Source organism: Carassius auratus, chromosome 43 (genome assembly GCF_003368295.1).
Source record: "Carassius auratus strain Wakin chromosome 43, ASM336829v1, whole genome shotgun sequence".
Classification (NCBI taxonomy): Eukaryota; Metazoa; Chordata; class Actinopteri; order Cypriniformes; family Cyprinidae; genus Carassius; species Carassius auratus.
The window spans coordinates 21,774,344-21,798,121 of record NC_039285.1 but is presented as its reverse complement, the minus strand read 5'-3'; the positions used below and the strand labels follow the sequence as shown (position 1 = coordinate 21,798,121).

The 23,778-nt window shown below is 37.3% G+C and overlaps 1 protein-coding gene and 1 long non-coding RNA gene across 3 annotated transcripts; one reads left to right on the top strand and one right to left on the bottom strand.

Annotated features, from left to right (window-relative positions):
- Positions 1–1,523: 1,523 nt before the first annotated feature.
- Positions 1,524–23,565, bottom strand: LOC113061897 (uncharacterized). 2 transcript variants are annotated; one of them, XR_003278458.1, is made up of 5 exons: positions 22,845–23,565; positions 11,459–11,507; positions 10,803–10,880; positions 10,531–10,697; positions 1,524–2,450 (listed from the first exon to the last, which is right to left on the bottom strand). It is a non-coding gene; the product is annotated as an uncharacterized LOC113061897 (long non-coding RNA). The 2 variants fall into 2 exon arrangements; XR_003278459.1 differs by lacking the exon at positions 1,524–2,450 and adding an exon at positions 6,462–7,057.
- On the top strand, positions 17,112–19,469 carry LOC113061896 (mRNA decay activator protein ZFP36L1-like). The gene is made up of 2 exons (XM_026231405.1): positions 17,112–17,263; positions 17,486–19,469. Exons 1-2 carry the CDS (start codon positions 17,210–17,212, stop codon positions 18,515–18,517), a joined length of 1,086 nt encoding a protein of 361 aa, XP_026087190.1. The 5' UTR covers positions 17,112–17,209; the 3' UTR covers positions 18,518–19,469.
- Positions 23,566–23,778: the final 213 nt, after the last annotated feature.

Genomic DNA, 23,778 nt, shown 5'->3' with positions numbered 1-23,778 from the left:
AATGTGTAGTTTATGATACGTAATACTTTACCTCATGTTAACAAATTGAAAAAAAAAAAAAAAAACTATTTATTGATGTGTGTGTGTGTGTGTGTGTGTGTGTGTGTGTGTGTGTGTGTGTGTGTGTGTGTGTTTGTGTGTGTGTGTGTATACAATCATCCATTCAAGACTGTGTGTTACAGTTAAGGGTTATTTGGCATTGCATAATGCCTCTAAACACCAGTTATTTGTGGTAAAAGCATTATAATTTTCAGCCTTTCACTGCTTTATTTTATGACAGAAGTAGAAGAAAATAATGCAAAATCCTCAATACTATTTTTCCTATAATTGCAATACCATTACTACTATAATAATTTCAGTGGCAATTATTAATTTACATTTATTAGTTTTATGAAGTCTAACAATTTATATTATTTATTTATTTGGAAATATTATTATTATTATTATTATTATTATTATTATTATTATTATTATTATTATTATCATCATCATCATCATTATTATATATATTTTTTTTATTTTTTTATTTTTTTTTTAATCATTTTTTTTTTTTTTTTTTTTTTTTTGGAGCTTCCAGATGAAATGGCAATAGTTCTGTGGAGTTCTGGAACGGATGCAGGTGTTGGATCTGTCTCTGAAGCTGGCTGGATTTGGCAGGACAGTCTCACACTGCTCTCAGCTCTGTCTGAGAGAGAGAGGAGGGGATCAGAGGTCACGACCTCTTCCTCTGCGGGGTCACCATGGGCCGCAGGTTTTGTGCCGCCGACTCAGTGTGTGTCACTGGAGCATGAAACACACAGACACAAACACCAACGAGCAGTGTGTGTTATTCCTGCGTCACCTCCTTTGTTGTGTCTTGCAGATGTTCTCCAGAAAAGCTAAAGAATGCCTCTGACATATTAATGTGGCTAATCATGCGCAGAAGAACACAGATCATCAGTCTCAACTCATGAGCCAAAGTATTAAACTTTAGTGAAGAAGTAAACACACCATTCCTCCAATAGATATGAATGAGAGTTTATATTCTGCAGATTTTAGAGAATACTCCTTACATTTAAAATAAAAAAATCAGAAAAAAGTATGATAATAATAATAAAAAATATATATATATATATATATATATATATATATATATATATATATATATATATATATATATATATATAACCACTGAACAACATGTAATTCATTTTATTTTAATGTTTTAAAAAAATGCTCATGCTTTGATCAAAATAATATTTTTTTTAATAGATGTATATTATAATTAGCAGGAGAAATGATGCTGAAAATACAGCTTCGCATCATAGAAATAAATTTAAGTTTACAATATATTCACATAGAAACCAGTTATTATAAATTGTAATAATATTTCACAATATTACAATTTTTTTCTGTATCAAATAAATTAAGCGTTGTTGATTATTAAAATTTTTGACCAATAATGTATATAATCCAAAAAAAGGAGAGCATTTCGATTTATAAGTATTTATTTATTTATTTTACACTATTTTTATTTTTCTCTGAACAATCACATGGAGCCCATTGCACCCTCTTGTGGCCCCAAGGCTCCCAGTAGCTACAAATAACACACTCACTATAGTAATAACCTCCAATAAAACTTAACAATAATTTTATGATTCATGGAAATGTACCAGGAGAGGTGTGAGAACCCTGAATCACTCACATGAACATTAATGGCTTTTGCTTTATTCAGTAAAAATCCCTTATAAAAATCCTCTGTCAAGAACCTGCATCATGAGGTTAAATCATGTGTGAAGCTGTAACAGAAGCGGCTAAAACAACATCAGGACAGTACGCACAGTAAACCTGAATCCTGCAGGTGCCCTGTGTCCTGAACACCTGAACCAATGCTCGCAGAACAAGTGACCAGTGTCCCTCTGTTTGCATGCACCCCTCTCCCCCCTTCTCTTTGCCCAGGTGTATAGTGATATTGCTTAGTCAGGGCCGAGGGTTTGGAGCTGAAAAGGGCTCAGGGTGGGGGAGCTGATTACCACAAACACTGCGCTTTGAGTCTCCCAGCATGCTAAAGGCATCATTGTGTGCGGCTCCCACAGGGACCTGCCTAAATGCCTCTTTTCAGCATTCAGCCGCTCCATGGCGGACAGGCAAACTTGTTTTGGGGGTGGTTGTTTTAAAAGATTTATGTGAAGCCCGCTTTTTCCCAGGACACATGGTAATGTCCGAAGGGCCCTTGGGGCAATTAGGCAACAGATAATTAACTTTATTGAAATGAATGTGTGAATGGGAGCCTTCTTCTGCTGCTGTCCATTTCTTGATGCTTGGACCATCATCGCCGTTGCAAGCAGAGACAGAAATGTGCTTCTTAGGAGTCCAGTGTTAGGGTCATCTCGATGCTGAGCTTTCTTCTTATATCTTCCAAAGAAGCGCTTGAGTAATCCAGCAATGCTTGAAGGAGATCGTTCATAGTTCTGAAATGATGCAATGAGATAAACACATTGAACAGAGATTTTAATGCTCACTGCACCATTGCAACATTTCAAGGCCATTTGATCTAAAAAAAAGAAAGATAGAAAGAAAGTGTGTGTGTGTGTGTGTGTGTGTGTGTGTGTGTGTGTGTGTGTGTGTGTGTGTGTGTGTGTGTGTGTGTATAATGACATGGGTATGACACAGGTATTACAAGGAGAGGGTGACTTATGAGGACACAACCCATGTCCCCATTTCTCAAAACACTTATAAATCATACAGAATGAGTTTTTTTGAGAAAGTAAAAATGCACAAAGTTGCCTGTGAGGGTTAGGGTTAGGGGTAGGGTTGGTGAAGGGAGATAGAATATACAGTTTGTACAGAATAAAAACCATTACACCTATGGGATGAACACACTTTACACAAAAACAAACGTGTGTGTGTGTGTGTGTGTGTGTGTCACTGTATTATGCCATTTTATTAAATAGTTCTAATTTCAGTAAATAAGCAAACAATCCTTAGCCATGATGACCAAAAGTGTTTTTCTCTGAATATTTTTAATTCCTGAAATGTCAGTGACCCAAAAAAGCAGCGTGTGGCTGTGTGAATGATGTTGATGTATATTTCTACGACACCGCAGTGGTGTAACTGTAGATGGCTGCCTCCCTCAGCTTACATAACTCGGTTCATCTGGGCTGTGAAGTCGTGACCGAGGTAACTGACAGTGGTTTAGGTCGTTAGCTTCTGATGTGCTCGGCTGTTCAGACCCCGCTCAAACTAACCACAACATCTTGCGTGGTGGTCATGGATCTGCTCAGGGTGGAAGTGGGTGAGGAAGACCGTGACTGCAGGGCTGGGCTTATCAACAACCAGGAGCAACAGTAAACCACTCTCACCTCCCCGTGCCAAGCAACCGCCGCTGTCTGGCAGGAGTTTACCAACTGTAAGCATTGTTCATGAGTGTTATGAATTATTGTGTGCTACTGTGAGTGTGTGGTCACTGTTTCCATTGGCCAGTGGCATTAGATAAGCATGTTTGAAGTATGCAAACCAGTTCAAACCTCCAGAAGTAAATTGCATATCACATTAAATAAAGTGATATCAAATCTTAGAAGTGCATGATAACTGTTCATGCAGATAATGTGACAGCATTGCACTTTCATGACTGTTTCTTAAATAGACTTTTAAAAGGGTGCACTTTGTAACAATGCAACTTGTTGTGCTTTAAAGTGCATTTATTGTGATGTGTTCACAAGCAATGTCTTCACATTTATTTTGAAAGATGAACCTCGCGATTATGGAAATGGGCATTACATTTCTGAGGAGTGCTTGCGGTGTTCGGCCAATCACAGTGCACTGGGTCAGTTGACCAATCAGAGCAGACTGTGCTCATCAGCTCATCAATTTAAAATACATATTATTTATTTTTCTATCAAGGTGCAATTAAGTGATTGAGGTTGATTGAGGTATTTAGAGAGAAAGAAAAATATTTTATTCATTTATATTAACTTTCATTTTAGTTTGAGTTAAAAAACGAAATGAAATTGAGGACTGTTGCCTTGACAACTAGTTGATAGTTAATATTTATTTATTTACATTTAATTTTACTTAAGATTTATTTAAATCAATATATATATATATATATATATATATATATATATATATATATATATATATATATATATATATATATATATATATATATATATTTTTTTTTTTTTTTTTTTTTTTTTTTTTAGTTAATTTTAGTTTCAATAACCCTGGTCTGAAAATATTACATTCAGTTCTCAGTATATTCTTTTAAAGTATGTTATTTCCATAAGTATGGACCTATTTTTGGAAACAAACTACAAACTGACTTGTTTTTTTCAGGAGTACAAACTAAGAGAGAGCTAGCAGTCTTGTTTATCCTAGTTATGTGTGTGTGAGTGTTTGGTCTGCGAGCGAACCGCACACAAGTGCTCTCTGCTTCTCCAGTCGTCTCTCCAGGGGCCTCCAGCTTTCATAAAAGAGCCGCTGACAGCCGACACGTGTGCCAACATTTCCCAGCTCCCCTCCTGATCCGTTAACTACAGCCATCCTGAAGTGCCCCGCTCTTTAAAGCTCAGAGCTTGACTTATGAGCTGTAGGTAGCAATAAAGGTGAATGAAGCTGTGTTGAGTTTGGACTCGTGGACAGACTCAGACTCTTGTAGCAGCAACATACTGTCAGAGTTTAACATGTTGCGTGTTTTGTACTCTTACACTGGTTTAGAAATTGCTAGAAAATTTGACAATTAATTACAAAGAAACAGAAAGTAATCCGGTGCATTAAACATTATTTTTTTAGGAAGAAATGCAATTGCTAGCATGGTCTATAATGTGGTTAAGATGTTCATGATTTAGTGTTTAGCATGTTGAGCATGCTAAAAATGTTGCTAGCATGTTTACCACACTGTTAGCATGTTTTACATGTATTCATTATCATTCATTCATGGTGTTAGCATGTTTCATGAACAATTTTCAATAGAAATGACATTGAAGTATTGTTTAGTTAACACAAATGCTTGTTTTATAAGTATCCTAAAGTGTACTAAAGGGATTAGTTTACCTGAAATAGAAAAACTGACAATGGTGTACATTAATGTTTGTTAAAATCTGCATGTTTTAGCACAGTGTTAGCTTGTCGCTAATAGGTTTCACATGTTTTAACACGTTGTTAGTGTGTTGCTAACAATTTCTAGCATGTCTATAATGTTGAAGTCTTTAACCGTTTTATCTTTTTGCAAATCTGTGGCTTTTTTAATTGAATTTGTACAATCCCATGTGTATGTGTTCATACAATCTGTTTACGGCCCACTGATGGTTATGTTTAGGGGTGAATTTGCACTTACACTATTTAATAAAAAAAACATGTCTTTGTGTACAAAGCACACTGTACAAATTTAGTACAAGTTAAGATTTTGTCTTATCTTCTTAAGATGAAAGTTGCTCTCTCTTGGTGCTGATGCTTGAAGTCAGTGTACACACTGCAAAGTTGTTCTGTCCTTACTTTAGTTTCTTGTCAGATTATATGATATGACCCTTGGGAGATCCTGGGTTAAACCCTGTGTACATCAGCTGTCACCAAACCAATCACGTCTTAGGAGTCGGATCACGATTGACAGCTTTCCGTGGCCTTCAATCATCTCACATTCTGACATCCTTGATGACACAAAAACTGAAATACTGCAAAGCAGCCCTTCTGCCAATGTGTTGAAAAGAAAAGAAAAGCCACTGTGCCTGAGGTCTGTCTGAGTGAAAGAGAGAAGCTGTTGTTTTCAGAGCAAAAGCTGAATATATTTGATGACACCATCGTAAGGTGAAGGGGAAACTAATTTGAGAGGTCTTTAATATCACAAATGATACAAATCAGGTTTCGTCCTTTTATCAATTCAGAAAACCTCTTATGTGCAACTATTTGTTTGACAAACATAAATAAAGAAATGGATTTAGTTTTTATTTGATTGAAAGTTTCTTTAAATGTTTATGTCTTCATTTTATCAGCAGACAAATCTAAATACACAAGTCAGAAATGCAATAAATAAATAAGAAAGAAAGATTAATAGTAATAATAATAATCATAATAATAATGTGAGGAAGAAAATTAGGAAAAAATATAATAATAATGTTAAAATGTGGAAAAAATGAGAAATAACAAGATACTAATAATGTGCGAAAAAATTGAAGAAAAAAAGAATATGTAAAAAATATACCTAAATAGAATTGTACATAATCAATAGTGCAAATTATTATAAAAAATTAAAATAAATAAATAAATAAATAATCACTAACCACTGGGGACTTAGTTGCCACTTATGAGTTTTTATTTATTTATTTACTTTTAATAAACACTTTGTTAAGTCATATAAGTCTCATGATTTTAACTGATTTAATGCTTTTTGATTACTAAAATTTTATTAAAACATAGTTTGGAAAAATAATTTAATTCAAGACAAATTTAATTTTATCAGATAATTCAGACCGAGACATTAACAAAGTGTTTTTAATCACGTTTTAAATCCACGTTTAATTCCTGGACAGACTTCAGAAAACGAATCTGAGTAAGACCTAATGCCTTCCATCTCGCTCAGATGCTAACACAATGACCAGTCTCTCCACTGACCGTCCCTCTGACCCGTAGATATCTTCTCTAAACTGTGCTTAGATATCACAAACTGCGGACACGAGCTACGCAATGAACTCTGCAGCCAGGGAATAAAAAGAAAATAAATATTAGAGGATATATTTAAACACAAACATGAGGTCACTCCAGTGAGCAGAGCTGAAATCCCAGAGCCGATCCGCTGCTGTTTGTTTTTAGCATGGATTCGCAGACGTAAGCCCAGGTGAACATACATGACTTCCTCATGCCAGTCTCAGGCGGCTCTCCAATGCATGCGTGCATTACTGTGATGAAACACTATTTATACGCTGCTTAGTACGAAGACCACTGCTGAATGAATCAATGCAAACGCTGTAATATGAGAGTGTTGCTTTTGAGTGATCCATTGTCTTCTCAATTCGCTTGCTTACATTTTGTGGTGCACCGATGGAAATTTGACCATGAGAAGAGACGGTAATGAGAGGGCTGTCTGAACAGGAGAGAGATGGAAACAAGTGGTTAGGAATGTGTATGCAGTCGCTTAAAATCCTGTGCAAAATACATGAGAAATGGGCTAATGGCTCCAGCTAGTGTTTATAATGAAAGTCATACGCTGTGAGCGTGCTCAGGTTTATCAGATGTGTTTGGTGAGCACTTCAAACCGTGCCATTTATAGGGTTCGGGAAATCAAACGCATGAGATGCTCTTTCAACATCTCTCTCGCTCGACCTCGCTTGCTTTCACTTTTTCTGTTGTACTTACAAATACACACCGATCTACTTAACCAGCTTTCATTAGTCCCAGTCACACAGGAACTGATTGGGTCTTATCTATCTGAGATATATAGCTCATCTATTCTCTTTATCAGATCTGTGAGCAAGCGTCCCAAGTCCCTCACGCCGAGTCACGAGAAGGAAAAGATTGGCACAGTAACTTTATGTACTCGGCTGAATGGGTTTATCTTGATTCATGCTTGTGCAGGCATTACTCAATCTAGTAAAAAGGTCAAAATGTTCCATTCCAACACTGTTATTCAACCATGAAGCCGATTAAATAATCAGCCACAACATAAAGTGACCCATTCCTCACTTGAAAAAGCTTCCAGATCACTGATAATCCTCGGGTTTCATGCTGCCACTGCTTTCTTCAAATTCCACCAAATATTTTAGAAAAGATTTCAACCTGGAGAATGAACCAGCTGCTCAAGAACATCCTGAACCAAGCATAAGGCCCAAGAAACACACACACACACACACACACACACACACAGTAGCGGTTTTAGGCACGGGCGAACCGGGCAGCCGCCCGGGGCGTCATTTTTTCGGGACACATTGGGGGCGGCAGCATGAGTAGATAAACAAAAAATCCTCTGTGTCGCGAAGCGGTTTTTCGTCATTTATATCATTTCACTGTGTGTGGAATTGGCAAATTGGCGCTCCCTGCAGCTGCTGGCGCCCCTGCTTGCTGAAAATATCCACTGAAGCTTTGTGTTGTGAGAGAAGTGTAAGGGAGTGGGGCGAGAGGCGCGTGCGACATTTCACCTCTGGGTCTCTCTCAAATGGAACGGACAGGGCGGGGGTGGACGGGGACGGGGGATCCACACTAGTAATATAATTAATAATAGGCTAAAGTCAGTCACACACCCCGACTTTCTTCCAAATAACGCACATTTCATTCATAATGTTATAATACAGGCCTATATACAGGCCTATAGTTCCTGCAAATGAAACTAGGTAATACAAAACGATTATGCGGTCATCAAGGTGAATTGGTTTAGTCCTGACTTCTGGTCCTGAGTGACAGTTGGGGGGATGGGAAATCTGTTGATTGTCGAGTGCCAAATAAACAGAGATGGAGAAGAAAAGGTCAAAGCCAGGTGCCCAATTTCGGAAAAGAAGAAGAGGAGAAACGAGCAAAAGATAAAGGTATGCAACTATTGTCTCTGTATGATTACAGTATCCATTTCATGAATGAAGGGCTAATGTTAATTGGTGGTGGGTATAACTCTTTGTTAGCATTTTTGCTATGATGCTTTAAAAGTGTGTCATGCCTATAATTTGAGGCAGTAACCTAATGGTACCTCCATGAAAAGTTAGATTGATATACAAATTTTGGTTGAAAAATATCCTGAAACCCAAAAAGTTTTTGTTTTTGCCTAAACATATAATTTAAAGTCATTTTATTTTTTAAACAACTGAGTCCCAGTGACCATAGCATAACGTGAATAAAATATAATTTTTCAATGTATTTGTTTTACTATTTGTTTCTATGCTCTAAAAAATGTGATGACATGGGGGGAAAAAATGAAATAAATAAATGTTGTTTTTTTTCGGGTCTAGGAGGATATAGCGTGTAATGACAGACATTTAGTGTGTAAGAGCATGTTTATGTAACCCTTCTATTATGTTTTGAGTCAATTTGACCCCAGGCTGTTTTAGCTTTATAAAACATTATCCTATGGTCTTTTGATTTCAAATGCAGTTAAATTGCAATTTCAGGGGCACTTCTAAAATATTTTGGAGCATCCTCTACCACTGGTCAGGATGAGCCAACCACCTCCTCCGCTACAAATATGTCTCCACAAATATCTGATATTGAGGATGAAGACCTCTTTGCCTCTACTTCTACCCAGCATGAGCTTTCAGGTGTGCATATCGTGTGTGTGTGTGTGTGTGTATGTGTGTGTGTGTGTGGGCTACAAGACAACTGCAATTTAATGTAATTTTAATATTTCTGATAATTTATGAGTAGGACTGTGTTTTTTCACTGCTATGTGTTTTGAGTAATATGCCAATATGCTGTCTGATAGAAATGCCTGGAGCTGAACCCCCACTGAGCCCCACTGGCTCACATCTGACTGACAGGATTCGGACTGAGCTGGTTCACAGAGGACCAAGTAAAGTGCCACCTGGCTTTGTTTTCCGTAGGAATGAGAGTAATGGGAGAAGTTGCCACCACTAATATTTTAAGAAGACATTATTAAGTGGTGAAAAGATGGCAAGAAGATGGCTGATTTCTTCAATTAAGAACAACAGCCTCTTTTGCTTCTGCTGCAAATTGTTTTCCAAGAGGAACATCAATTTAACAAGTGCAGGAATGGCAAATTGGAAACATGCATGCAATGATATCACATCATATGAAAACAGTTGTTATAATAAAATATTGCTGTTTGTGCAGAACTTTGTTTGCTATTTTGTGTGTGTGTGTGGGGGGGGGGCGCTCGAAAGGGGTCTCGCCCAGGGTGTATTTCAATGTAGAACCGCCACTGCACACACACACACATCCAAATACACACCCCACTCTATCCCTAAAATAACACTGTACCAGCTGTCAAGAGTGTCTTTAACAGCACAACAAAACACCTCACCAGAGAGACCCGCCAACAGACACATGCAACGAGTGTGTGTGTGTGTGTGTGTGTGTGTGTGTGTGTGTTACAGATGACACATCACTGCACTGCTCCTCTTGTGCAGCAGATGGCCAGAGACATAAAACAAGATCTGGCTTCTGGGAGCCTAGTTTTGGTCTTGAGATCATTGTGTTCATCTCACCGAACGGCTGTGTGTCTTAACTTAGACTTAACTAAATTAATTAGTTCATTTATTATTCATTCATTTTGTGCAATATTTACATTTGCATGAAAATAAATAACTTCTCATGCATAAGTGCCCATATTTTGACTAACCATGCATAATAAATAAATAAATGAACTTTAATTGTTCATTAGTTATTGAATTATTAAAACTTAAATAAAAATAAATGAATGACTGAAGTGTAAGGAACACAGATTTGAGCTATATAATGTGACATTTAAGTAATGTTTAATTAAAACTGCATGATTATTTTAGTAGTGAGCGTTTCAAGGAATTAGATTAAAATTAATTGGAGAAATGCTCTTAAAACCAACAAGTTGGATTCATTTGAGATCACTGCTGGTATTTGCAGAGTGTGTTTTACACATACCGTTATACTGCCAGCCGTCGGTTTAATTGTAAGACCATAAAGTCTGTTCGTGTATGTCAGGGTGGAGTCACTAAACGTGTAGGAAATCCCAAGAGATTCCTGCATGCTTCCCAGCATCTCTCTCAACATCCATGCAAGGATTTAGGGCATCAGTGGGTTACAGGCAGCTGAAAACAAAGGAGAAGAGGGGATAATGCGCTGAGAGTAGAGAAAGGATGAAAAGAGGTTTGCCAGAGCTTTTGTCTGGATTCTGTCCAGCGTAATAAGTCCACCTTTTGACTGGTCAACATGACCATCCTGACCAGCTGCAGCTTTCTCCCACAGCAACCGCTGCATCCACCGTTCCTGGGCTGTGACAGGCAATAAAACCAGGATGAGTGAGCTGAAATTACATTGTCCCTTAAACTGAATATATATATTTTAAAAAAAACGGTATTGCAACATTTTTTTCTTACAATTCAGAAAAATATATCGCAGAGCAAAGAGGACACTGACAACACCAACAGACGAGACAGAGCAGGTTACTTTTGGTATGATACGAAGTATCTGCTTTCAAATATTGACATTTTGTAGGAAAATTCTAACAATAAATACCATTTTGACTCAAACCTGCAACCTTTGTCAAGTCAGACTCTCTAACCATTAGACCAAGACTATTTTTTTTATTTATTTATTTTTTTTTTTTTTTAAACATGCAGTTGTGAGTTATAAAGGAAAAAAAGACTATTTTCTTGCAATTGCAAGTTTGCATGTCACAATTCTGACTTTTTTTCTCAAAATTGCGGGATATAAACTTGCAGTTCTTTTTTGTATCTCACAATTGCATTTATGACTCGCAACTCTGAGAAAAACATCTGATTTACAAGCTTATATCATGCAAATCTGAGAAGAAGAAAAAAATGTTACAATTATTATTTTTTTTATTTACCTTTTTTTATTATTCAGTGGCAAAAAAAGGCTTCCACAGGTTCCAACACCTAATAAAATACCAAAAAAAAAAATGCATCATATATTATGACACCATTATTAGAGCCGAGCTACTGTTCGTTTCTAACATTAACATTAGTTCAGATCCCTCACCGATGCTGCTAAAAGTTACAGTTTAGACGAGTTAGCGAGGACATGCTGATTCCCCTCCCAAACCACTGTCCCAAATCAGCAGCACAACAATGATCTTCATCTCTGTAAACACTGAAGCATTCACAGCCATTCTTATCACTTCACACATGGAAATGCATGCACTTCGAGAAATAAAGAGGGTGTGAATGGGCAGGTAAGAGGAAGCTCAGGAAATGTGTGTTAAGAAGAGCCATCAGTGCTTGCAAACACACACACATTTACATATGTGTGGATCCTGTCAAAGCCCAGATGGCTTGGGATGTCTTTTATTCGGCGGGATTACAATCACTTTCTAATGGGACGAGCAGGATTTATTATTCGGGTGTGGAACACTGAGGACTTCTCAAAGGGATTTTGAAACACAGTGAACCTCTGAGATATTCACAAATATTTTCCAAGAGTGCTTTTTTCAAGAGTTACTGGTTTTGTATTCATTAGCTTTTTAGCTGTATTTTCAAGGCAAGTCAGCTTTATTATAGTACTTTCATACAATCAATATTGTTTTAAAGCAGCTTCAGTATTAAACTATGAAGTGAAAGAATAATTGAATACACCACTATTAATGTTTACTATTAAATATTAGAGGTGCACAATGCATCTACAATACATCAAGTTTATCCTTAAAATAAAATACCAATCATTTAGTAAAACTATTAAAATGCATTTATTTTTAAATCTACATTACACTGCATCATGAAAAAAATATATATTGTAGCATTAAAAAAGCAGAATTTAGATTTAGTTTTTATTATTTTATTATGTTTATGATATAATTAAATAATAAATTATATATAAATTTTAGAGAACGTATTTTGTATATTTAATAAAATTGGATTTTAGTAATGATTTTGTAAATTTTAAGATTATAATAAGGCTTTAATAGTAATATTTATTTTAATTTATTTAAATGTACACATAATATACTCACAATATATTAGAATTGTAATATTGTAACATACATATCAATTTGTGTTTATGTGCATGTGTGTGTAAAATTTGTTATAGATAATTTATATATACATATATATATGTGTGTGTGTGTGTGTGTGTGTGTGTGTGTGTGTACTTTCTATGAGATTGTTATCTATTTCTCATGAATATATACAAATGTAATATCAATGCATCCCTAAAAATTAGACACGTATCACTGTATCTGAGTCGAGACTCTGCCCCTCCGTCTTTTTTAGTAAGGAACTGTTCATTCAATCTGCTTCCAGTCTTTCCTCTACACAAAGAGTGTTGTATGTCCCTGTGGTCAGTGAGTGTGTGTGTGTGTGTGTGTGTGTGTGTGTGGGAACTGCTCTGTGGACCCTGTCCAGGACAGAGGACGTACACAGGGCTCTTCTATAGACCCTCTGCTTCTCATATTGATTCAGCTAGGTTTGGACCTACAACAAACCCACATCCCATTCACACCACTGCAGCGCGGCTAGAAAGCGTCCCCTCCCTCCATGAGCTCCCCCCCCCCCCAGCTCCAGGCCAGACGTGTTTACGGCCAGAGCTGGGGCTACACGTCTTTGAGTCCCTTGTCTGGCATATGGAGCCCTGCAACAAAAAGACCCTTGTGGAGAAAACACAAAGCAGGTCGGTCCATTTCCAGAGGGGGTGAAGTCAGAGCGGCTGTAGAGCCCAGAGGATAGTTTGAGGGGGAAGGAGACTTCTCTTCTGATGCGAACACGTGTTTGCTGACAGAAAAACGTATTGAAACCAGTTACCTGAACATCAGAATATCAATCAAAGAGATTACGTCTTGCTCGTGCATGGATGAGCAGGCAAGTTTAAAAATAAGCGTGCATTTTAATGTGTTTGGATGCTCAGATATGTATGATAAACTTCAGATGCAAGCTGTTTTGCATATTCAGCATTATGAAGTGATGAGGGTGAATAGCAGTTTGCTACTGTGGAGACTGGGGCAAGTTGTCACAAGATGTGCGTTATTAGTCCTTTTTCTATAAAATACACATATTATTATGGAAACAATAAACTTGAATAAACTGAATGTAATGCTTTCAGATGCTTATGTGCATGTTATTTAAACTTGCATGAGCATATGTTACACCTATAGATGCAATTGCATTAAAACGGAAAAATTTAAATAAGCGCACTTCTTAAAAGCATGACAAAATATTTGTATTTTTAATTATAAAACATCTATTTAAAATGCATATTAAGTAAAACTGCACTTTTTAAAAGTCTACTTAAGTGTGTTAAGAAACCGTCATGAAATTGTCTCTCTGTCACTTAAAATGAATGTTATTGTAAGCAAGTACAGCTACTTTTAAGATTTGAAGTGTGCTCTTTCATGCACACTTGTTTTCACAAAGCATATTAGTTTCAAACCATCAAAACTCCTGACTGTTTTATTCACCGTTTTCCATCACGATTCCATTGTGATGACTTGTGATGAACCTTTTTTCATTGACTTCACAGTCCATACAGAAGCTGACTTCAAAATAATCCCACCTTGATAAATATTCACCGGAGTAAGAAGTGTGTCAAATAGCCCGGTCTGCACGTATCGTATAGCTGCTGGATTACTTAATGATCATTTAATGGTTTCTGAGGAGCTCAATGGACATGTTTACAAGACGCGGCTCCTAAAAAAAGTTATTTCAAAACCACGTTTCTGAGAGGGCCATTATCTGTTCTCATCCACAGACAATTATCACGATGACTTTGTGCGTCTGTTCTCAGAATCGTTTAGCGTTAATGGGGCTCAGAGAAGCAGCTTCCCATATCAAACAGTGAAAGAGCCAGAAGAGAGCTGGTCAAAACCTCACAGCTACAGTTTAACCTCCTAAACGGCTGGAGGGTGGCGGCGATAACACACTTGTTTTTCTGCGTTATGTAAGGCGCCTATAAGTAGCACAGCGACATTTCCTCCTGTCTAAGGAGAAAAAACTGAGCAGATTTCACTCTTGTGTCTGGCATGGCTTCAGTACATCACAGACGCTGTCGTTAATTCATTTAGGCCTCATTAATAGCTATATGATCACAACTAATTAAAAGGAAATAAAATATGAACTAAATATAAGCCTTCATTCTCCAGTGTCTTTCAGAAATCATTCTAATGCTTACAATGTTGCATTCTAACATTGATAATGTTACAAAGTAATTCTATTTAAAATAAAGGCTGTTCTTTTGAACTTTCTATTCATCAAAGAATCCTGAAGAAACAAATGTATCACTGTGTCCAAAAAAAAAAAAAATGAAGCAGAACCACTTTTTTCAACATTAATAGTAATCAGAAATGTTTTTTGAGCAGCACATCATTTCTGAAGAGTCCTTGGTGATGCTGAAAATACAGATGTGCATCACAGAAATAAATTACATCTGAACAGATATTCACATAGAAGACAATAATTCACAATTTTACTGTTTATACTGTATTTCTTACTTGAAAAGAAGAAACTTGAAAACATTAAATAAATAAGTTTGGAACACTAGCTGAGCATATCCATCTGTATTTCCATATCTCCCTAGAAAAAAGGGCACAGCATCCCTCCCAGGACTCCAGGAGGTCTATTGTGGTGTAATTGTCCTTTTCTAAGCTCCTTTTCTACCGTTGTGAAGCCCATCGTTGTGCAATCTCCTCCATCTTCTCTTTTCTGCCTTTCGACTTGTCTCAAAAGAAGTTATTCAGGCCTGCTGGGAACAATAGCTGCAATTAAATCAGTTTGAGTTCAGAATAAAAGACACAAGAGAATGTATTGCATTAGTGCATGGGATCTAAAACAGTACTTTCAAAGTCCATCCCACATCTAGTAGTGTTTTCAATAGGCCTCTCCTGCTTGAATCTGGTTTACTTGCAACAAATAAAGCCTTTGCCTTCAGTTGTGCATCTCTCTGCCCAAATGTAACTTCTCCAGTCTTTCTCAGTCACAGAAGAACGAGTGCTGTCAGGGAGAGTGTGCTTCTCTGTAAGGTGTTGATGCTTCACTCTGTGATAAGACTTCACTGTGTGTTAAAGGGACAGTGGGGACTCAGCTTTGTTAATATTTGTAGTGTCTTGTTTCACAAGAGCTGATGTGGTGAGAACTGCTTGTGGTTTCTTTGCACGGTCCAGTGTAAATGTCAGATTGACGAAGAAGGTAAAACTACCCAAAATGTGCAACTAGGGATGCGTAGATAACTAAATTGCAAGTATAAATGTTCATGCACTTCAGATCCAATCCTTATGACGTTCATATCTTCCACAAGCAAACTTCTTGAAGAACTGGAAGTTAATGGGAGCCAAAAGAGCATGATTTACTTTCAGGAAAGCCATACGACTTTGAGTAGATCATGTATTTTACCCTTCTGATGGCAGGATCTGATTAACAATCTGCTCAAAATAAACCAAAGAAACCCTACTGATTCAAGTATGCAGTACTAAACCTCACTACTGGAAATCATTGACTACAAATTGGTGATAATGGAGTATTATGAACAGATGACTAATCGGTTTAATGCAGCTGAACGCTCTTGGATCTCTGTAATGAATTATGACACTGCCTCTCAGCGGTCTCCCAGGGACTCTTGGTCATGTAAAGGTGATTTTGGGCTACAATTGCCCACTTGATTTTCCCCATCAAGTATGATGAGGTTTCTCACAGTGACATAATGACGGAAGTGAAAACAGCCTCAGGTTAGCAGTCATTTACAGCCGAATACCACAAACAGAGGAGTGTGAACCGTACACGAAACAGAGAAGCAAAGCCTGTTCTGAGAAATTATATGAGTTAAACGATTTCCACATGTTCAAGTTGTGATATAATGCAATAAGGAGCTTCTAGTTTTGGGAATCATGAATAAATGCTCAAATTAAAGGCCAGTTTGAGTTCATTCAAGGCTTATAAAGAATGTTTACTTAAAACTATGGGTATGTTACAAAATACTTGTCACTTAAATGTTAAATGTTACTTAAATGTTACTTATACGTTGAAATACAACTCCAAACTTAATTTTGCATCAGTGAGATACTATTATAATTTGAATTAATATATTAATATATACATTTTGTAATGTTTATATAGTTTTTGTTATTTTTTTTGTTAATTTATTAAGTTAAACTAAATGAAAATGAGAAATGTTGGCAACTTCCTGAAATAAAAAAAAACATTGAAGTTTTACCTGTAAGAAAGTTAAAAAAGTCAATAAACTTTGATTTTAAAGTTACATAATATAATATAATATAATATAATATAATATAATATAATTGTTATTATTTTAAAAGCTTGTTTTTAAATACAACTAATTTTCTTCATGTAGATCCATCTTTAGCCATTTTAAATTAATTTACACGTCGTCTGAGATGATCTTGGAAGTATAAAAGTCTTAAAAGTGCTTGTCCTTTGTGAAACCCTTGAGGGGACACAAGCAAACTTTCCTCAGACTTGAGGGGGCGTGAACAAAGCACTAAATCACGCCTCTTCTAAAGGTGGGCGGGGCCAGAAGTTTCCGCTTATAAAATGAGATTCCAACAGTGGGGTTGTAACAGAAACAGATCTTGACATCAGTTGTTGAGCAGTTCAACACATCCTCAACTGCACATAAAGAATCACAGCCAGGCATCTTGAAAATGCCTTCAGATTTCCTCACACCCTTCCTGGAGTTGGATGATGAATTCTACAAGGTAAGAATATTAAGCTTGCTTTTCAAAACTGAAAACTTGCACTTGCCCGTGCACCTAAACAAAAATGAACTCGATTTGAAGTAATAGTAAACCCAGTCAATATTGCCAATGGGGTCCATATAACCTGTTGTTTTTACATGCCTTTCTATGGTTGCTTTCTTGCTTCATTGAAACTTGCACACCACACAGTATACCGAGGTCTCTCTCTTTCTCTGTTCCCAGAGCTTCCGAGGTATTGATCTGACCGAAGCCACGCAGAAGCAGCGTGTGGTGGGCTTCCAGCGCAGACACTCCCTGTGCCCCGTGACGCTTCCCAACTCTAAATTCAACAGTAATGACACCAGCCCCTGGCCTCTGCCGGCCACCACCCAGCTCTGGAGCCACGAGAAGCAGCCGCAGCTGCCGCGCTCCTCCCTGAGCCAGATCCCCTTCAGAGTCGACCGGTCTGTGAGCATGATCGAGGGTCATGTGGCCAGCGAGAGCCTGACGTCCAGCCCTCTTCCTCCGCCGCCGGGTCTCAGCATCAGCAACAGCTCCTTGACCTGCCCGAAGGCACTCGGCCTGACCTCTACAGCGCCGATGTCCACCCGCTACAAGACCGAGCTCTGCCGCACCTACGAGGAAAGCGCCACATGCAAATACGGCGCAAAATGCCAGTTCGCTCACGGGACGGAGGAGCTGAGAGGCCTCAACAGACACCCGAAGTACAAGACCGAGCCGTGCCGCACCTTTCACACCATCGGCTTCTGCCCCTACGGCGCTCGGTGTCACTTCATACACAACGCAGACGAGCAGAACGGGCTTCCGGAGAACACCAAGAGCATCCGAGCGCGACCGCAGCTCCGCCAGAGCGTCAGCTTCAGCGGCTTCTCCTCACAAACCCTCAGCGGTTTCCACGCAGTCCCGGACGCCCTGGCCTTCTCCAGATCTTCTTCTGTGTCCCCGCCGCCATCCACCGGGAGTCCAGACCTGCTGTCCCCTCTGTTCCCCGAGCCGGGGATCCTGAAAGACAGCCATCCCTTCGCAGATCTGGGTGGCAGAGGGAGCTTCTACACCATCAGCGACTCGGAGAGCGTGCAGAACCTGGCCTACGCGGTCACCTGCCTGTCCGCTCTGCAGCGAAGCGCGTCCACGGACTCTCTCTCCGATCAGGACGGCTACACCAGCTCCAGCAGTCTGAGCGGCTGCGACTCTCCTGGCATCGACGGCCGACGACTGCCCATCTTCAGCCGCCTGTCTGTCTCAGACGACTAGAAACCATTACCTGTGCATATTGCATGCTCGTCTGCGCAGATATTTCTCTGTGCTTGATTCGTAAAGAGCTCCAATGTCATGTGATGAACACAATGTATACTGTTGTATACCAGTCTGAAGCTGCAATGGGAACTTCACTTTAGGTTTATGTGTTTGGGGAATTGTTCTGCAGTGTTTTGTCTGTAGGATGAACCTTCCCAAATCGTCCATCTGTAGTCTAACCAAAGCCGAGCAACTTAGAGTATATACATCTAGTGTAACGTCTAACCCGCTCCGTGAACATACTGTAGCCTTTAGTTAAGGCGTTTTTAAATGGACAGTATTACTGAGTAGTTTTAACCATAGTCCTTTCTTAAAACCTATTTATTGCTTTTTTGTAACATGCATTGGTTGTTTTTGTTTTATATGCATTTCAAAGAAGGAACAATGTAGATATGTCTGCTTTGCACGAGCTAAATCTCTTAGCTTTAATGAAGACTAGCTGCACAGAGTCTCAAAGTTGGAATCTCAGGATCATTTTAAAGCCTTTCTCAGTTATAATAATAATAATAATAGTCAGAGATATCCACAGGGAAGTGTTCATATGCAAGCCAACGTGAATGTGTAAGTGACAATGTACCAGAAAAAGAGTCGAGTCATACCACGGCCTTCGTCTTTTGCACTCTCAGTTTCTATTTTAGAGGTGAAACTTGTCATTTGCAAATAGCCTGAACTGTGAGTTCTGATGTTCGTAGGTTGTGTTTTATTGTTGTTTTTCAACTTTTTGCCTTGTGACAAGACACGCTTTTGCCTTTTGTTAACTTAAAACGTATTTATTTCATTATGTTTTTTATTTTTATTTTTATGTTTTTGAAGTGTGACAACAGTATATTGTGTTGTGCTTTCATTTCATGTTTCTTTATATATATATATAATTTAAATGAACTGTTTACATTCCATGGGATGGTAATGCCCGTTTTCATTATAATATATTGTTTTAAAATAAAGTTTGAACCAGAACAAAAAAAAAGCCGTATTCCTTAGTTTTTCTTCTAAAGTGCTGTTGAATGTCACTGTGTGTCTATTCACGCACTTGTGGTGAACCTTCTCAAGCTTTGCTCAGTACGAGCAGTTGCATGTGAAGCTCACACAACACAAACACGGTTGAATGCTACTCCTTCCATCTGCCTTCTAGAGAGAAAGAAAAATGCACACTTGACAGCTCTTTTAATTATTCACGCTGAAAACACACACAAAGGACAAGTGAACAGATGAAGGCTTTTGTGTGTTGCTTTGCTCATTGTTCCAGCATTTGTGCATGGGAGGCTAAGAAACATCCCAGTGTCACACACGGTCATGGACAATAGCCAAAGGTCTCAGTGCCTTTAATGGAGACGAGGCTGGGCAGTAAATGACATGCAGGGGCATTTCTCACATCAGGGCTCCTTTTGTGAGGCTACTCTCCTTTTCTTAACAACATCTGTATGCTAATGCAGTGGCAGAAGGGTGGAGTGATTTGCAAGTCTATTGCAGAGCGGTAGGTCTCCGAGCGGCTTCCCAGACACTGATGGATCCACACATTCAGCTGAGAGGCCTGGGAAGGTGGGGGTTTTCATCTGGACACCCGGATCACATGTGATAAAACACAGATGAAACTTGAGAGAACGTGTGAACATGATTTCACTGTTTATGTTCCTAGTTCAGATCATCACAACCTGACAATCATTGCAGCGGTTCTAACATTTTAACATCCAAATAGACTTCAAGTGTTTGACTTTTGTTGTGTGTGTGTGTGTGTGTGTGTATTTACGTTGTGATATGTTTTCTCTTTACTTAAATTCAGTTAAAGGCCATGTAAGGTCAACTCATGCCCCAGACTTAGTTGGGAGTTACTGCCACCTTGTGGTTAATATGAAAAAGAAAACGGGACATTTATAAGGTTGCAATAGTTTCACTATTCCTTTTGATCTCAATGAAGGTAAGATACTACAATTGCATGCTATATATGTGTGTGTGTATATATATATATATATATATATATATATGTGTGTATATATGTATATATGTGTGTATATATGTATATATATATATATATATATATATATATATATATATATATATATATATATATATATATATATATATATATATATAAAAACAATGTATTTCCAAAAAGCATGATAAAAATGTATTTTATTTTAATTTATTTTATTCTAGCTGCTGATAGTAAAGGTTAGTTTATATTTGAATCAAATTAGAAAATCTCTCACATACTTAAACAACATTTCAGAAAACTTGTGATACAGAACAATTGTCTTAATTTGTTCTGATTAGTCAACTGGGGAAAGTGTGGTAATATATATTTGTTAAAAAGTTTACACATGCTTTGACTCACATTACACTGCTTGTTAAATATGCTCTATATAATTGTGTATGTGACAAATAAAAATCTTGAATCTTTAATCCTGAACTTATGAAAGAGTCTTTCAATAAAGCTATTGCACGTGAAAATCCTTTGTTTCTAAATATGACATTTTTATATGCATCAATATATAGCCATGTTGAGCGTGATATAGCACGCTCCTGGATCAACATTCTTGTTGATCCTGAAACAACATTCTAATCAACCAATCAGAATTGAGATATAAGTTTTCAAAAAAATATCTGATTTAGGCTTACAATCAGGGTTGGATGCTTCAACACCTTTATTAATCAGCTAATTTCCCTCTGATTTGGGGAATAAATTATGGGCAGGGTTTAAGGGTTTAAAGTCTATATTTTTGGATAATAATGTTGAGCCAGGAACATGTCTTTCTTGGCAAAATCACAGTGACCTCTTTTTATGCAGTCTGGTTTTGCCTCAATTGTAAAAAGTTGAACAAAGAAATTAATTAATGAATGACCGTATTTGAACAACAACAAAAAATATAGACAATTCATATATATATATATATATATATATATATATATATATATATATATATATATATATATATATATATATATATATATATATATATATATATATATAATAATTTTAATTTATATTTTAACTTTGCAGTTTAAATAAACCATACTTGTCATATACTTCAAACATGGCATCATGCTTTATTAATATTTATTAAGAATGTCTTATAACAACATAAGGGCAGATCCCTTTAGCGCAGCTGATGATGCTTTGAAGTGACGCTGAAGGGAGCGAAGATATTTCATTTCACTTGATTCAATTCTCCGATCCTCCTGAAGACGCGAGGAAAGGAAACGAGGATGCACAAATAAGAATTGAGAAGCACCCCTGCACATGACTACTTCTATGTCGTGTTTTCTGCAATTGGTCCAAGTGTTCAAGTGAGCATGAAAACCACAAGTGTGTGCTGAACTTGTCATCACGTGATGGGACACACTTATAGACTTGTAAAAGTGCAAGCTTTATTTTTATTTGCAATACTTAACATTTTAAAATCAACTTCTAAATGTCTGTCGTAGTCCGTTTAAACGATGAAACTATATCATTTTGTGGTGCTTCTGAATAAGTGATAAAAAAGCAGTTGCAAATGTACAAAGTAATTATCACCAATAAAATGTGCCACTCTTTGTTTTACTCCCAAATTATATGTAATATGTTATATATATATATATATATATATAAAATATTTAACCAACTGATAAGTTCACCTTCATAAATGTGACTCTTTGCACATACGGTCACTTTCAAAAATATGCAGACTTCACATGGATGAAAGCATGAGGCAAAAAAAAGCATTATGATAGTTATTATATGTCAACAGTAACATCACACAATACTGTAGTAGATAGATGCTTGTGAATCATGAAAACAACCCCCCCCCCCCATCAGCACCAAGTTTTTAGAGTGAATAGAGTAAAAGGAAGGAAGGGGTGTGGTGTATTTTTGGTGTTTGCAGTAGGAAGATAAGAGGCTGTTCTGAGTCAGTTTAAGTCAACTGAGGACATGACTCTGTATGCTCTAAACTGAATTCAAGTTCGTTTACTTGACATATTTGCATATAATTTGATGTAAATATATTTAAGAGTGAGCTACATTTGGAAATCACTGACTTTCACCTGGCCTAGTTTAAGAACATATAGGTCCCCGGACAAACAGCAAACATAAGGGCCCCCTTCATAGTAGCCTCTCTTACTGCCACAACGTTTTCAACAACAGAATTGTTATTATATATATATATATATATATATATATATATAATCCAGTAGTCCATTTTTAATCAAACATTTATGACCATATTTGCATTTAGATACAGAAAAACTTTGTCTGTTGAATATAAAAAAAAAACAAAAAAAAACAAACAACAATACAAATTAACTGTACCTGCTCATCTCTAGACTGGATCTTTTCTCTCCACTTTCCCTAATGGGAAATTCAATAATTAGATTGGACAGTATTAATATTTTTATACTTAGATTTTTTTTTTTTTTTTTTGGCACGATGCAATAAAAAGTATCCTTTCCATGTTGTTTTTGTCCTAACCACCCGATGTGCGACATGTGACTAAAAGTCTACAAACTTGAAGGTTGGTGGTTCAATCCCCGGCTCCACCAAAATGTCCTTGAGCAAGACTCCTAACCCCAGCTGCTCCTGACGAGCTGGATGGTGCCTTGCATGGCTGACACCACGGTCGGTGTATGAATGTGAGGGAACTTGTAAAGAGCTTTGGATGGCCATGGGTCTGTTGAAAGCGCTATATAAATGCAGTCCATTTACCATACTAGGAATGCCTTTATTTTCTGCGGCGTTGCAGCAGGAACAACATACAAAATATGACATCAATGACCTCAGTTAATGAATGTGCCCAGTGTAATGGTCTAATGTGAGTCTGAATGTTATTTTGCATTAATAGCCATAATAGAAGCATTTTCAGATCTCGAAAAGACATTTAAGCAAACTCAATGCGAACCAACACATGTATTTCATAACTACAATATAACTCACACAAAACTGTTCAGTCCATTCACATTAAAATCATCTGTTTTCAGTTTCTTCTTTTCTACACACTCACCAAGTCTTTGCAGTCACATCATTTGTGGTGTCATGTTATAAATAGAAGGAGTCAGCAGTTTATAGTCGGACATTGGTTGTGCCGCATCCAAGACTGCATCCTAGTGTTGAGAGTAAAGCATAACAAAAATAATGCACTACAGTAACATTACTTTTTACTGTTGAAGTAGTGTAAGGCATTAATCAAATTTCTGTAACATTTCGTTTTGCCCATAATGTAATTGTTCAAAGAGAAAAAAAAAATAAA

What these genes read in the sequence shown, in the direction of transcription:
- LOC113061896 (XM_026231405.1), top strand. Translation starts at nt 17,210, where the DNA reads ATGCCTTCAGATTTCCTCACACCCTTCCTGGAGTTGGATGATGAATTC. An exon ending in TGGATGATGAATTCTACAAG is followed by an intron (nt 17,264 to 17,485) that starts GTAAGAATATTA and finishes CTCTGTTCCCAG; the next exon opens with AGCTTCCGAGGTATTGATCT.